The sequence below is a fragment of the Zootoca vivipara genome, chromosome 13 (assembly GCF_965207765.1).
Source record: "Zootoca vivipara chromosome 13, rZooViv2.hap1.1, whole genome shotgun sequence".
Taxonomy (NCBI): domain Eukaryota; kingdom Metazoa; phylum Chordata; class Lepidosauria; order Squamata; family Lacertidae; genus Zootoca; species Zootoca vivipara.
The window spans coordinates 27,524,700-27,540,861 of record NC_142596.1 but is presented as its reverse complement, the minus strand read 5'-3'; the positions used below and the strand labels follow the sequence as shown (position 1 = coordinate 27,540,861).

The 16,162-nt window shown below is 52.8% G+C and overlaps 2 protein-coding genes across 2 annotated transcripts; both read left to right on the top strand.

Annotated features, from left to right (window-relative positions):
* The first annotated feature begins 405 nt into the window (after positions 1–405).
* LOC118093012 (mesoderm posterior protein 1-like) lies at positions 406–5,225 on the top strand. The gene is made up of 2 exons (XM_035131721.3): positions 406–2,191; positions 2,825–5,225. The coding sequence occupies exons 1-2, from the start codon at positions 1,394–1,396 to the stop codon at positions 2,885–2,887; spliced, it is 861 nt and encodes a 286-aa protein (XP_034987612.3). The 5' UTR covers positions 406–1,393; the 3' UTR covers positions 2,888–5,225.
* Positions 5,226–8,415: 3,190 nt separating this feature from the next.
* LOC118093011 (gonadotropin-releasing hormone II receptor-like) lies at positions 8,416–12,701 on the top strand. The gene is made up of 3 exons (XM_088656922.1): positions 8,416–9,475; positions 10,266–10,470; positions 11,609–12,701. The coding sequence occupies exons 1-3, from the start codon at positions 8,936–8,938 to the stop codon at positions 12,070–12,072; spliced, it is 1,209 nt and encodes a 402-aa protein (XP_088513048.1). The 5' UTR covers positions 8,416–8,935; the 3' UTR covers positions 12,073–12,701.
* Positions 12,702–16,162: the final 3,461 nt, after the last annotated feature.

Below are 16,162 nucleotides of genomic sequence, written 5' to 3'. Positions count from 1 at the left end.
TCCCTGTGCCAGTGGCTGGTAGGTCCTCCCAGTGAGTAAAGAGAGGCTTCTGCAGGGGCATCCCTCCTGGCACTGCCCAACTGAGGCCCTCAGGCTGGATTAGATACAGTGCAGGTTCCTGCCACTGGAGGCATTTTCCAGCCACAACAGAACATAAGTGACTTGGGGGGCTAATGTGTGCCATGCACAAAGAGACATACAGCTCACTGGGAGGCCTCCCTTGCTAGGGTTTGAAAGGGCAAATGATGCTTATGCTGACTGTACCCTGAAAAAGCAAAGGCAAAATCACATGTGCCAAAGACTGACTAGTTAGGAGGGGAATTTGCTTTGCATCACCCTCCTTAGGGGCAGGGAGCACAAACCACATGACTATCAGTCCTTGGACCAAGCCTGGGATCCCCCAACCTGGCGCCCTCAAGCTGATGTGAGTCGTAGTCCAAAAACTCTGGAGGGCACCAGATAGAGGGAGGCTGATCTAGTCCTCCTTTGGCTGAGGAGGGGCTTCATTTTGTCCCTGGCCTGTGGCGGGGCAGGGGGCTGCTGCAGACCCTGATGCCTGCCTTTGCATGTAGCACCTGCTGCCCTTGGGCGCTTCCTTGGCACCTGGGAGCCCCTTCCAATGCCAAGGAGGTTTCCTTTGTTCCCTGTCAGTCAGACTCATATCTCATCCCACCTGCCCAAGTTGAGGCGCCCCATTCACCTCCCATAAGAAGCAAGGGCCCATTTAGTAGAGCATCCTGTTCTCACAGTGGCCACTGGGCAGCTGGACTCCTATTACGGGAAGCCCACTAGCAGGACCCGAGCACAAGAGCATGCTTCCCTCCGGTGGCTTCCGGCAAATCCCATTCCATCTTCAAATATCTCAAGGGCTGTCACATGGAAGACGGAGCAAGTCTGCTCCAGAGGCTAGGACCCAAACCAATGGATTCAAGTTACAAGAAAGGAGATTCCATTGAAACATCAGGAATAACTTTCTGTTGGTAAGAGTTGTTCTACCCAGTGGAACGGACTCCCTCAGGAGGTTGTGGCCTCCCCTTCCTTGGAGGTTTTTAAGCAGAGGTTGGATGGCCATCTGTCATGGATGCTTTGGTTGAAATACCCGCAGTGCAGAGGGTTGGACTAGAGGACCCTTGGGGGTTCCTTCTAACTCTGCAATTCTATGATTCTATTATTCTTTTAAAGCCACGAAAGTTGGTGGTCAGGAGTGCCTCCTGTGGGAGGTAGTTCCACAGTTTTAATTATGCACTGCGTGAAAAAGCCATTGCTTTTCTCCTGAAACTTGTTGCGGGTGGATTAGGGTCTCTTAGAGAAGGGAAGGGCGTACCCAACGTTCCCAAACAGGACCCCCCTCGGCCGAGGTGGTAATCCCCCCCCTTCTAAGGGCCCGGCTTTGATGCGCCGCTGGGCTTCGCGGAGGTGCCACTTCACACCTTCGGGCCGGCATAAAGGCCGGCTGCCGCCTCGGCGTCCTCCCAGAGCCAGCTCGCCTGCAGCCATGGCCCACGGCTATCCCACTGCCCCACTCGGGAGCCCAGCTCTGGAGCTGCCCTCCTTCTGGGCCCCCCAGCTTCAGCCTCAGCCCCAGCACACGACGTGGGGTTGGCCCGACGGCTCCAGCAGCGCCTCGCCGGCCTCTTCTCCGGACTCGTGCAACTTCTCGCCCCCGCCTTGCCCCTGGAGCAGCGCGGGCCTCGGGGCCAGAAAAGGCTGCGGCGGCAGCAGCAGCGGCCGTCGGGCCCGGCTAGGCTTGGGGCAGCGCCAGAGCGCCAGCCAGCGCGAAAAGCACCGCATGCGGCGCCTGGCCCAGGCCCTGCACACGCTGCGCCTCTACCTGCCGGCCTCGGTGGCGCCCGCTGGGCAGAGCCTAACCAAGATCGAGACACTCCGCCTGGCCAGCCGCTACATCGCGCACCTCTCCGAGCAGCTGGGCCTCAGCGAGGAGGCGCTGTCCCGCGCTGCCCGACGCCCCCCGACGGCGCCTGATCCCCAAGCTTGGTCTCGCTGCCTCGAGCAGGACCCCCTCGACGCCTCCTGCTGCTGCCGCTCCCCTGCCTCGCCGTCGCCCCCTTGGCTGCTGGGGGCTCCGTCCTGCTCCGGAACCGGGTCCCCTGCCGAGTCCTCCACCGACGGAGGCGGACGAACAGAGCCGCCCTGGACTGCGGAGCTCGCGGAGCTGGGTCTTTCCTCGCAGGTACGTCCCCCGAGCATAGCTGTCAACTTTCGGATTTGAAAATAAGGGATTTATTTCCCGGGGACACTACGGTATATCTAACAATCCAGGATAGCAGCGGGAAACGGCGCTGGAATAAGGGAATTTCCAGCCAAAAAAGGGAAGGCTGACAGCTGTGCCCCCGAGCCACAGCTGGGCAGCAAGCTCCGGCCAGTGCCTTGAGCATGTGGCCTTCTGCATGCAGCTCTGGGCCTCCTCCAGCTGAAACGGCCCTTCCGACGGGCTATCCTCTGCTCCCCCTGGGCAGGTTCAAGGAAAGCTTTAAAATGGGAAGGGCCGTCGCAGTTCAGGGCTAGAGCTTCTACTTTGCATGCAAAAGGTTCCAAGTTCAATCCCGATGGGATCTCCAGATAGGGCTGGGAACCCCTGCTTGAAACCCTGGAGAACTGCTGCCAGTCAGTGCAGGCAATACTGAGCTAGATTGACCAGTGGGTCTAACTCAGATGTTCAGTTTCCTGGTTGATAGCTGAGCATAAGGCAAAGCAGGGGACAGTCAAGAATAGAGCGCTCCTTCTGCCCCCCTCCCTGACCACCTGCCCTTGACTGATGCTGACCCCCTGCATTGCTCTTTCTCTCTCTTGCCTCTCTTTCCAGATTCTCCCCGATGAGCTGGTGGCTTTCCTGGAGGGCTTCCTTCCGCCGGCATCTCAAGGCTGACCTTCACACTCCCTCACCCACCCTGTGCCATCTGGCCTGACTGGCACCTGGAAGCTCAGGAGCCCAGTGCGGACATCGGCATGGCAAGGAGTGCCCTGGAGCAGAAGGACCCCTCTCTCCAAACTGAGAGACTCTTTCTTCCCTAGAGGCAAGGACCTTTCCGGAAGCAATGACCCACAGATGTGCCAATTAAGCTCTTCTGCCAGCCGCCCCTGCCTTCCCTCCCTCCATGTTGCTTTGGAAGATTAAGAGCAGCTGGCAAGGTTGTGGCATTTGTGAACAAACTTTTCCCTAATCCCTGCTGTGATAGACAAAAGGAAGAGTCACTGGCATGGCTCCCACAAGAGGCAGTGATTGCCACCAACGTGGAAAGGGTTAAAAAAATTGAGACAAGAATAGTGCTGTCAGTTGCTACTAGCCACAATGGCTATGTTCTGCCTCCATGGAGGCAGGACGTCTCTTCTTGTGTTCTCATGTGTTCTGTCCTTTGCCAGCTTGGCTCTTCGTGGGCTGGCTTTGTGGGTAGGGCAGAAGAGGACGTTGCTTCCAGTGTGGTGTAGTGGTTAGTGCGCTGGACTAGGACCTGAGAGGCCAGGGTTCAAATCCCTACTCAGCCATGAAGCTCACTGGGTGACCTGGGCCAGTCACTGCCTCTCAGCCTAACCTACCTCACAGGGTTGTTGTGGGGATTAAATGGAGAGGGGGAGACCCCTGTATGCCACCTTGAGCTCCTTGGAGATATAGATGCAGTGAATCAATGACTCAATCAAGCTCCATGTCAAGAACAATACATGAGGGTGATATGTCAGGACAGAGTGCCTCTGAGCAAGTGCAGAATAGCTTTCCTTTCCCACTGACCCTAACAAGTCCCCCCTCCTAGGGTTAATTATGGTGTCTTCCCCAAGGAGCCTAGACCAGCATTTCTGTCTCACAACCCGTCTGGTTTTTTGGGTGCTTTGGGGGACAGAAGCCTCCTTTGTTACCCTATAGACCGCTGGTGCTGTCAGGGGGGTAACCCTGTTGCTTTTCATTTGCCCTTTGTAGAATTGTAGAGATGGAAGGGACTCTAGGGGTCCTCTAGTTCAACCACTGCAATGGACGAATCTGTTTTGTCACAAGTCCACATCTCCATGACACTTGTGGGCAAGGCTATCTGGGGTCAGGAAGTGTTGTGTCATGAATCTGCTGGTGGCACCCTGCTCTGTTCTCCAAGAGAAGTGGTAGTGGCTTCTCTGTATATGAGACCAGTGGTGAACTAATGGCGGTGAATAAATGTAGACTTAATCTTGAGTAGAGGATGGGCTGGGCCACCTCGGCTCACTGGCTATCTGGGGGACTGTGTGGCCTGGAAATTCCTGTGACTCCTAGGCAGCAGCAACGGATGTGGCCTGGAGTCTGTTAGGCCACTTTTAGGGGTTGGTCTGGCTGCATTGCTGGAAGATGGAAGCCCACATGGTCAGAGTTATCCGTTCCTTGGCAATTTCTCAATGACATGGCTGCAAAGTGATGGGCGACAATGCCCTTGAAGGTCTGGAAGCTTCATCTGGAACCTGGTACTGAACAAAGCCAGGCTACTGATGGGTAGAATCATACAATCATAGAACTGTAGCATTCAAAAGAAGCCAAGGGTCATCTAGTCCAAAACTTTGAAATGCAGGAATCATAGCTAATAAGGTGGTGGCAAACTTACTTTGTATATTCTAAGCATTTGCTCAGATTGCCAGTTCCTTCCTAGGGCCAACAGGACTCTGTCTGAAGCCTTAATTGGTCTTCCACCTGATATCTCTACCCCACTCCACTCTGAGATTTACCAAGAAGTTGTGCTGCTTTCTAACCTACACTAGATAAACAGGGCCTTCCTTATAGTTTGCCCTCAAGACCCTGGAGAGGCCCCTCCCTCCTCTTTTGCTTCCTTTTTGGAGGGAGGTGAAGGTGTTTGAGGGCTTTATTTTATGGATGTTTCTTGAGCTGTTTTTTTCAAAATATTTTTATTAATTTTCTAAATTATTATAAATACAATGTCTTTAATACAATGTCTTAAAATCAGGTTTCCTGCTCCTGTTGCAAACATGTTTGAGCTGTTCTTTTTACTGCTTTTTCCACCCGATTTGTTGTGAGTCTCTAATAATGATATTGTTTCAATACTTCTTATTATATTGATGTTTTAAATATTTTTGTAGCTCCTCTGATGATTGCTTTTACCCAGAGAGAACATGTGTGATACAAATGACTGTAAATAAACAATCCCACTTTAACCTATTTGTTTATTAGAGGTTTATTTAACCGGTTCCAACTCTAATTCTGCGAACTGATTAGAGAATATTTGAGAGTGAAAAGCAATACAGTATAGTACAGATCCTGTGAATAAAAAAGACACCCTATGCAGTAGCTGAAGTGGAATAATGCTCCCAACACAAGGACAGTTGGGTGGGGCCTTATGGGTGGGAGTTAATGGGTTAATAAAGGCCTGTTTCTGACCCTCCAAACCCAGCGCCCCTGCCAGGGTCACCCCAGACCTAGAGGGAAAGTTTTTACAGTCAGAATTTATTCATTTCAGCCAGGAGGAATCCCCTTAATTCCCCTCTGTAAAACCCTCAAACATAAAACCCGTTTTAAATTTAGCATACTGTATTCATTACCAGCTTTCCCCCAAAGGTCTCGGAGCAGATTAGAACGGTACAAAATCAATACAATAATAGTCTGTAAACAAGACAGCAAACCAAGCCCCTCGCCTTCCTGGGACTTGCAAGAACCAGGGAAGCTGCACGTATGAACACAACCCTGGGCAGAAGTGGGAGGCATGGCGAGGCTTCTGCTCTACGGTAAAGGAAGAGAAGCCAGGCCCCAGTCGGAGGGAGACGGGAGACAACCCGATGGCGCCCCTCAACTCATCGTACATATCAAAGGTCCGGCAGCAGCAGCCACACCCGACGGGGCGGACTGGACGTGCGCGGCATGTGCTCCTGCTGCTGCCGCGTGTCAGGATTTGCGTGAGCTCTCAAGTCCTTCTCACCCGGCACCCCGCCCCTGCGCCCGGGGTCTGCTGGCGACTGCCTGGCGGCTGCTTGAGCCTCTTCCCCCGCCCCCTAATGAACCCAACTTCCTCGCGCAGTGACTTGCTAATCGTCCTGGCGGAGCCTTTGAGATGCAGAGTGCGGTGTCCGCCCCGTCGCAGTCCGTCCCCGCCGCCTCCTTTCTCTGCTCCTCCTCCGCTTCTCAGCACAGCGTGAGGGCAGTCCCCGGGGGCTCCAGAGACACTCGCTAACGATCGTGTTTCCGTTTAGGACAGTGACCTGGCCCGCTCGCAGCCCTAGGGAGCCGCTGCCTGTCGGACTGATGATGATAATGATAATAATGATAATAATAATAATAATAATAATTAGTATATAGCATGGGCGTAGCCAGGATTTATTTTAGGGTTGGGCAGGCCTTACCGGTATGTGGGGGTGGGGGCAGAACCAAGTTATCTGCGATACAATTGGTCATTTAGTTAAGTATTTACTTGATTTAGAGGGGGCAGCTGCACCCCCTGGCTATGCCAATGCTAGTACTGTAGTAGTAGTAGTAGTAGTAGTAGTTGCATTTATATCCCTTCTTTTTATCCAAGGAAGGGAAGGTGGTGTCTGTGGATCACCCCTCTCTGTTCAATCCCCACAACAGCCCTGTGAGGTGGGTTAGGCTGAGAGGCAGTGACTGGGGGGGGTCACATCCAGTGAGCCTTCTAGCTGAGTGGGGATTTGAACCCTGAACCCTGATCTCTCCTGGGTCCAAGCCCTGACTCTAACAACATGATGCTGGGTGTGATGGAGCCCTGGGTCTGCCTGGGCAGAAGGCAGCTGCCTTGATCCCTCTACAGTACAGTACTCAAATCCTGGCATCCTCCCTAATTTTCTACCAAGATGTGAAAGAGCACCACTCATCAAAGTGCGCCCCTTGGTGGCAGCAAAGAGCAGCAGGACCCTCGCTTGTGCACTTTTAATGACTGATTGTTAGGTCACGCTCTACTGGGAACTGGCTTCAGGGACACCACCCATTGGCAGACCATCTCTGCATTACAAAGATGTCTGCAACATGACATGAAGCCTGGCAGCTTCAACCTTGCTTTGTGGGAATCCCTTTCAGATCATAGCAGTGCCTGGAGACAGGCAGTTAGGTCATGTATCTACAGCAGTGACCAGAGGAGGGGAGACTGCTGAGAGGAGCACAGAGAGAAGACATGCCATGGTGCATCTGCAGCAGCACAACCGGATGCCTTCATCTGCCCCAGCTGCAACAAAACATGTCTCTCCCATATTGTTCTCAGGCACTGCAACCTTTCAACAAGTTGACTTCCCCCCAAAAGATGCACTCCTCTGTTTCCCAAGACAGCTGCCAACCAACATCACTTTGAGGTATTTCATGAGAAGCTAGTTAACAGTGACATAAGCATTTCCCATATTTGCCTGGAGTGATGCTCCCTGACCCAGGCTCCCACCATTGCTGGGAGAGGGGCATTTTTAAAGGGAGGGCCAGGGGGCTGAAACCAGGCCTGGTCAAGTGGCACCAGGAAGGATTGCCTCTGATGCCATCTTCACCAACTTGGTGCCCTCCAGATGTTTTGGACTACAACTGCTGGCAGCCCCAGCATCATCCACCTGGACTAGCTGGGGCTGTTGGGAGTTGGAGAGCACCAGGTTGGTGAAAGCTGGTCTCCAGGTGATTGGATAGTCACTCTTTCTCTGTCGCTGCTGGGATTTCTGTTGGAGCTGATGCAGTCTTGACAGCTGCTGCTGACTGGTTTACTCAGGTGAGCAGGAGAGCATTCAAAGGAGGGACTCGAAGATTTGGAAGAGTTGCAGCCTGGAGGAGGAAAAAAAATCCCCAGACACATTTTTTCTCCTAGTCTCAGAGGTTGCAGCTGTAAGACTGGGGGGTGGGAGTGGTATAGCAACATAAGAACAGCCTGCTGGGCCCATCTTGTCCTGCATCCTGTGCATAGCTGCCAAGTTTTCCCTTTTCTCGCGAGGAAGCCTATTCAGCATAATGGAAAATCCCTGAAAAAAAGGGATAACTTGGCAGCTATGATCCTGTGGCCAAGTAGATACCTCCATGGGAAACATGCAAGCAGGATCCAAGCACAAGAGCTCACCTGTGGCTTGCAGAAACTGGTATTGAGAATCTTTGCTGCCTAGCCTCCATTATGGCTAGTTGCCACAAATGAATTTCAAACCCATCTAGGTTGGTGGCCTTTATTTCCTTCTGTGGGAGTGAGTTCCGTAGTTCAACTCTGCACTATATGAATAAGGACTTTCTTTTACCTGTCCTGCGATCTTCCCCAGTTTATAGCAGGAAAGAGATGGCCTTTCAAAAGGTAGTATCTGCAGATGACTTAAGTTTTATCTCAAGGCGAGTGGAGGAGACTCCTGCAAGCATGGAACAGGCTGACAGGGGTTTTCAGGGGCTACTTTCTGATGAGGAAAAAGATGCCTTGTCTGAACTACTTCAGCAGCTGCTGCAACCATCATCTGTGAATCTCTGTTTCTGCTCTTAAATGAGATGCAAAAAGAAACCAGCCTTCTTTTGCACTTCCCAACAGCCTTGGTATCCATGCTGGGGTCTGTTTTTGGCTGTGTATGCCCCTCCCTCTGGGAGTGGGAGTGAGTCAGTGTGACATGGGGTGGTATTAAGAGGAGAGTACAGAAGCTTCTGCCAAGGGCACTGAGCAGCAGGAAGGGAGCTGAGTGGCTGGGTCTATTGCTGTGAAGAGGAATCGGCCAGGTGAGCTGGGGCAGGTGCCAAGGAGGTGGAGAGGTGGGCAGAGCCTGAGGTGGAGGCTTGGAGGGGCCACGCTTGAGCCAGTTGAATCAGTGGCCCCGAAAGAGACAGCACAGGTGCAGCTGGTCCAGAGAAGCATCCCAGACAGCTCCAGGTGAGGCAGAAGGGATGGGGGTGGATGGCTGTAGGGGATCTGGTGGAAGAGGGAGTGAGATCCCCATTAGCCTGTGACCTGTTATAACTCAGGTTGTGTGTCTTCCCTGGCTGCCTAGGTGGAAGTGAATAGTTCTCACAATGACCCTGGAGGAGAATGCCAGTGTGGCAGAAGTCATGGCGCCCTGTGGCGGCTTGTTCCCCTTCGAGGGGGCTGTGTGGGCCAATGGCAGCACCGCGGCAGAAACCCTGAAGCTGCCCACCTTCTCGGCAGGGGCCAAGGCTCGTGTGGCCATCACTCTGGGGCTCTGCGTGATTTCGACAGCCTGCAACGTGGCAGTCCTGTGGGCTGGCATGGGCAAGCCACAGTCCAAGCGCTCCCAGGCCCGCCTGCTTCTCCTGCACCTGGCGGCCGCCGACCTGCTGGTGGCCCTGGTGGTGATGCCTGTTGATGCCGCCTGGAACGTCACCCTGGAGTGGCGGGCGGGCGACTGGGCGTGCCGCCTCCTCATGTTCCTCAGGCTCCTGGCCATGTACGCTTCAGCCTTTGTCACCGCCATCATCAGCCTGGACCGCCAAGATGCCATTCTGCACCCCCTGACCATCGCTAAGGCCCGCCGCAGGAGTCAGGTCCTGTTGCACGCCTCGTGGCTATTGAGCGCTGGGCTCTCCATTCCTCAGGTACTCCACACACCCCCTCGCCAAATGGTGCCCTTTCAGATTTATCAAAGCTTTTTTCTCCATGGAGCACAAGGCGGCGTTCACAGTTCTGTTTCCTGCTCTGCATTTGATCCCCACAACAGCCCTGTGAGGTAGGTTAGGCTGAGAGAGGCAGTGGCTGGCCCAAGGTCACACGCAGTGAGCTTCATGGCCAAATGGGAGAAGTCAGTATAGCAATAAAGGTAGAGGGAATCTGCAGGTCATGAGCGTAGCCAGGATTTTTGTTAGTGGGGGCAGGCTTCATATTAGCGGGGGAAGAACCTCAGTTAAATATTTTTATTGATTTACTTTTTTATTGATTTATGCCCATGCTGCAGGTCCCTCAATAATAATAATAATAATAATAATAATAATAATAATAATAATAATAATACTCTGCCCATCTGGCTGGGTTTCCCCAGGCACTCTGGGCAGCTCCCAACAAAAGATTATTAATAATTAAAAAATGATAAAACATCAACCATTAAAAACTTACCTGACTTAGCTCCTTGCAAAGCCCTCTTCTGCAAGCTGAGTTTGAGTTGCACCCAAACGTCCAAAAGCTGCAAGCCCCAGGGAGGAAGAAAGGCACCTTCACCAGGAGAGGAGCTTAGCTGTCCTAGGGTGGGATGGCTACTTCTCTCCTAAAAAGTTGGGGTAAACTGGGGTGTATAGGAGAGAAAGGGGGGGAGTTCTGAATGCAGCATGTTGCAAGAGCTTAAAGGCTCCATTTTCTCCCCTTCCCCGGCGGTTTGTTGTTTCCCCCCTCAAGCTCTTCCTGTTCCGCACGGTCACCATCAGCTCCCCGCAGAACTTCACCCAGTGCACAACGAGGGGCGCCTTCACCCAGCACTGGCACGAGACGGCCTACAACATGCTCAGCTTCCTTTGCCTCTTCCTGCTCCCGCTGCTCATCATGGTTGCCTGCTACTCTCGGATCCTGCTTGAGATTTCCCGCCGCATCGGGTCCTCCAGCTGCTGTGAGTTCCGCAGGGGAGAGGGGAGGAGAAAGGCCAGGACGCCTGGGCAAAGATTGAGGAGAGTGCTGAGGGCCAGGTAGAGAGGATTGGAGGGCCACATTTGACCCCTGAGCCTGAGGTCCCCCACAACCATACTAAGAATTAACTAATTGAACTATCTGCCACAGGAAGGATTTTTTAGAAGAATCTGAAAAACCCACCGAGGTCAACTGGAAGTGATTAGCCTCCCCAGGAAAAATGGAGCCTTACTCCATGCTCAGAGGAGGCCTTGTGGTTCTGATTCCCAGTTTCCAGGGCAAGCAACAGGGCATGGCTCTCTCTTTTGAGTGCCTGCTTGTGAGCTTCCCTGGTAGTAGGTTTCTGGAAGGCTGACCTTTGTTCTAATCCAGCAAAGCCATCCTCATGTTTGATGGACATGGGAAGAAGTTTCCCAGGCAAAGTTTCTCCTGTTCTCACTCCCTTCTGATGTGTGTGTGTGTGTGTGGGGGGGAAGAGTGAAATCCCCATGCAGACCCCTAGCAGAGTGGCAATTTCTACTGTGGGCAAGGACCACCGATTGAGTATACATTGCCCAGAAATGCAGAGAAGCTGGGGAGCAGAATGAGGACGCCACATTATCTGCCTGTATCATAATGCCACAATAGAAATCTATGGTGCGACTGTATTTGGAATACTGTGTACCGCTCTGGTCGCCTCACCTCGAAAAGGATATTGCAGAGTTGGGAAAGCTTTAGAAAAGGGCAACCGAAATGATCAAGGGCGCCCCAATGAAGAAAGGTTGCAGCATTTAGGACTGAGAAAAGGCAAGTTGAATGTTGGAAGATTCAGGGCAGATAAAAGGAATTCCTTCTTCACCCAGTGCATAGTTAAACTACAGAACTCCCTCCCACAGGAGCAGTGATAGCCACCAACTTGATGGCTGTGTTCTACCTCCACAGCTGGAGGCAGCCATGCTTCTGAATCCCAGTTGCTGGAAACCACAGGAGGGTAGAGGGCTCTAGAGCTTGAATCCTGCTTGCTGGTTTCCTACAGGCATCTGGTTGGGCACTGTGAGAGCAGGATGCTGCTCTAGATGGCCCCCCTTTGGCCTGACCCAGCAGGATCTTCTTACATTCTCCTCTCTTTGTCTTTGCAGTATCTGCCAAGGAGCTGCCCCTGCGCCGCTCGCGTGACCCCATCCCGCGAGCCCGGCTGCGCATGCTGCGCCTCAGCATAGCCATTGTGGTCTCCTTTGTGGTCTGCTGGACCCCCTACTACTTGCTGGGCCTCTGGTACTGGTTCTGGCCAGCCGCCATGGAGGGAGCCGTCTCCCATTCCGTTGCTCACATCCTTTTCTGCTTCGGCCTGCTCAACTCCAGCCTGGACCCCATCCTCTACGGTCTCTTCACCTTGCCTTTGCGCCAGAGGCAGGGGGGCTGCTGCTGGGCGGGGGGCCCAGGGTCTTCCTCACAGCCGCCCTCCTCCGTCACCAGCTCCTTCAGCTGCTCAGCATCCTCCATCCGCCTCCGGCGGGGGGTGCCCCACCTCGAGCTGGCTGCAGAGGCCCCCCTGCCCCCAAGTGCCTGGGCCAAGGACACTGCTGATAGCAGCGGCCTTTGAAGGGGTCTGCTGCAGACACTGACCCGGGGACTTGCACAGGGCTGGGTGGAGGCTCCCCACTTCTGAAAGCCGGAGGCCTTGTCCTCTAGTCTAAGCAGCTCAATGAAGAGCAAGCGTCTGCCTTCCTCCGGCTGGCTCCTTCCAGCTGTTTTGGACTATGACACCCACTCAACTTGCCCAGCATCATCTAGCTGTGCTGGTTCCAGGGGATGAAGGGTGTTGAAGCCTAGAACTCCTGGAGCGTGCCAGGTTTAGGAAGGGTGCTTCGGGGGATGTACTTAATGGGATAGAGCCAGCTCCCAAGCACAAGCATGGGGTCCTCTGGCTGGGGCAGGTGCGGGAGTTATTTATTTATTTTTAAAGCGTCATGAGCCCAATTTTTTAAAATTTATTTAAAAAACACATGTTTTTGCCATTTTGTCACCCTCCTCAGTGATTACTCCTGGGGCGGCCCGCAACCACCGCACCCCCCCTTCCTACGCCACTGACTGGATGACCCTTAGCATCCTTTCCAACCCTACAGTTCTATGGTTTATTAAATAGTAAGACAGAATTCCATGTGAAATGAATATGTATGTAGCCAATATTGTCCAACGGTTTCTGTCTCAGAATAAACTTTTCAGCGTGGCTGAACCCCTCCACTGGGGTTAGGTGTGAGTCATTTAAGGTGCGTTGGTGCTTGGAGGCCAGAGGTTCTGTGGGGTGTGATTGATGCGTCGATGCGATGGGGAGATTTTGAAAGAGTGGGATTCCACCTATCCTGCCTTCTCCATGGCTAGGGACTTGCAGCTGCCTTCTCCCCACCTCCCTGGGCCTCTTGAGCTCAGGAAAGACCAAGGAAAGATGTCCTGCGGGTTCTGCCACCACCCCTCGTAGGGCCTGTAAGGTGTTTGGATTTCTAACAATGGCCTTGCCTGTTGCAGAAATCCAAGCACAGCAGCTGTGACCCCCTGCAGTCGAGAGCACCAACCCCCTCTTGTGTGTGTGGGGGGCAGCATTGTTCTTGCCTCTTTAATCCCAGAGCATTTGTTCCCGGAACCTGCTGTTCCCTGTTCTCTCTGAAGCCACCTTGACTGCTGCCCTTTCCAGCCTCTGCTCTCCTGTGTGCAGCTGGAGATCATGATTGGGCAGGTAAAGGAGTGGAGGGCTCAAGCTGAGACATCTCTTGCCATTTCCTCAGCCTAGGCACCGCCCCCCCAATCGGGGAAAGGCAGTGGGTCATGGTGGGGGCTTCTGACTTGCAAGCATGGCTGAGGTCTTGCATCTTCCCTTAGAAATTAAGTACGGAGCTACTCCCAGCAGTTACTTGTGCAAAGAACTCTGGGGAATGTAGTTTTATGGTAGAGGGTCTTGTCCTTGCTTTTCGGTGCTCAAAGCCACTTTGCCCTTGCTGTTCAGTCAAAGACAAAATTTGAGGTGCAGGGTTGGTTTGGGGTGAGTCCTGCTAAAAGCTGGCTGTGACCTTGGACTTGGTTCTCTGTCTGCAAAATCAGAATAATAGTGATCTCTCTCCTAGAGAGAACAGTGACAGCAAAGAGTAAATAGTAAAGCACCCTGTGAGTGGGGGGCGGGGCGGTCAGTGGCACTGCCGACAGCTCGCTTTCCCTGCAATTGATGAGCAAAGTCTCTCTGGGGGCTCTTGCAGGGGTTCCCCCACTTGCTGCTCTTCTCCTCCCCACTTGTTGCAAAATTATGCCTCCCCCTTTCCATGAAATAAAAGGTCGTCATGGATTGTTTTATTGCATGGGATTGCCGTGTATTTTAATTATGGTGTATTGCTTATTTATTTATTACCCACCCTTCACCCTAAGGTCCCAGAGTGGGTTACAGCATTAAGAACAACAACGAAAACCATTTAAAACACCTTACCACCATAAGAAAAAGGTGAGTGCTACAAACATGCACCTCCAGTGCAGTGTTAGAAACTCAGATACAGTACTGTATATGGTCTAGGCACTAAATTGCTTCTTAAACCAGGGTTACAGTCGCCAAAACGGAATGCCTAGTTGTCATTTGGGGGCCAGAGACATAGCTCAAAAGTTGTGTTTTTCAATACGACTTATTGGTTCCTGAAATTCGTTCTGCTTGTGCCGATAAAATATAACAGGTAGAAATTCTACAGGATGTGTTGCTAGTGTATGAAAACAGTCGAGATCCAAGGATCCCCAAGTAAAGAAGTGCCTGGGCTTCTTTACTTGGCTGAAAGTGCGCCTGGCGAATTTTGAATGCTGCTCCCGTGTCAAAAGCCAGGGTAAAGAGGTGCGTCTTCAGCCTTCACCAAAAGCTGTACAATGAAGGCGCTAGATGCACCTCTATGGGGAGGGGATGCCACAGCTGAGGGGCCACCACAGCGAAGGCCCTCTGTTGTGTCTTTAGTTGTGTCATTGGTTTTTCTGTTTTGCATACGTCTGGCATTAAGTGGCATATACTTTTGTTGTTGGTGGTGGCGCCGATGATGATGGGATCCAGAAGGGGATAGGGCCTTTCCTGCCCCTGCAGCAGGACAGCTGTCCAGACCCTGGAAGTTCTGTTGCAAAGATTCCTCCTGCGCCACCTTAAGAAAACTCTCTCTCTCCCCCACTCTCTGATGCACCCTCTCTGTGCATCAAGGAGTCCCTTCTTCCAAAGCCTCTGTGCTAAGTTGCAGCACCTGCTGTGCTTTGAGGTGGGAGGGCTCCTCTGCCAGCTTCCGCCAGTGGCCTTGAGAGAAGATTTCCCAGCTTGCTCATTATGTGCATTGTGTTCTGTTCTGCTTGCCTTGCAAGGCTTCAGCTGACGTCCATCCCAGCAGGTGGCCTTGGTGACAGACATCTTGACCTGGAACACTTGCCTTGTTGTGACACCCAAAGGCAGCTCGGGGTGTGTGTGTGTCAGTTTCTGTGCCTCCCAACTAAGCTCCAGCATTTAAGTGGGACCCCTTCCTCCGTGATGGCAGTTGGCATATCTATAGGTTAACGCAGCCTTGGCAAAACTTGGTGTCTCGATAGATGCTTTGGACTGCAACCCCCACCACCCCAGCATCATATACCTGTCTGAAACACTGGGAGGGCACCAGGTTGGCAAAGCCTAGGGTAATGTACAAACACTGTCCTTGTTGCTCTTTAGGGGTAAATGCAGCAAGATTAAGCAACTCTTGCCAGAATCCAGTCCCTGCCCTAGGAGTCCTTTGTGTTCAGGCACCATCGCTGCCATAGGCTCATGGTGTGACCCTGAGCAAATCAGCCTCAGCTTCCTATCTGCAACATGGACATAATTGTGCTTTACAGAGATGTTGGGAGGGTGAATCCTGTGAGAAGAGTATTTGTGCACTGCTTTGAATACCAATTCATAAAGCATTATTTGTTTGTTATTGATTAAGAATCTTGAACTCCCAAGGTCCTTATCCTAACTAGTTCTTTGGTTGCTGGAGGCCCTTCCTGGTAGTGCAGGAAATGAGAAAAATAGCCTTCCTATCGGCTCTCTGCTGCTTACTCTCTCATTGTGTGTCACAGTGGCCGGAGCGGGCTACTTCAGAGTAACGACTCTACACAGCTCTGCATTTTATTCTTTTATTGGTGCTGCGTATTTACAGTGCTGAAGTCATTGCTATTTACACGGAGCTATGTGTTCAGTCGGGTTCAGAACCTCCGAATGGCTTTTGGCGCGTCTTTCTCCAGCACAAAAGCCTTGGTAGACCCATCCTCTTTCCTCTCCTCTTTCTGCGCAATTCCGGAGTTGGGGGGATGGGTCTCCCCCCCTTATTTGCCCCTTCCTGTCCCACCTGGGACCCTGGCTCCGCTACCTTGCCTGAGCCTCGGACACGACTTCCTGCTTCCCCACTGGAATCGGAACTCTCTCTGCTTTCCCCTGTGCTCGGGGATGGGCTTGAACTCAGGAGGGGAGGGACTTCGCGATATCCCCTGTCCCTCACATCCACCCCCCTTCCAAGCTCCCCTTCTCCCCTCCCCAGGTCCCCCCCGGGTGTCGGTGACGACTGGAAGCCTAAGAACTCAGTACTTTCCGAGCCCGTTGGTGTGAACACCTCCCCCCAGTCCTGCTAGCCCCCCCCTTCCGCCTGGGAGGACTGGAATCCCAAAAAGTCCGTGGCGTC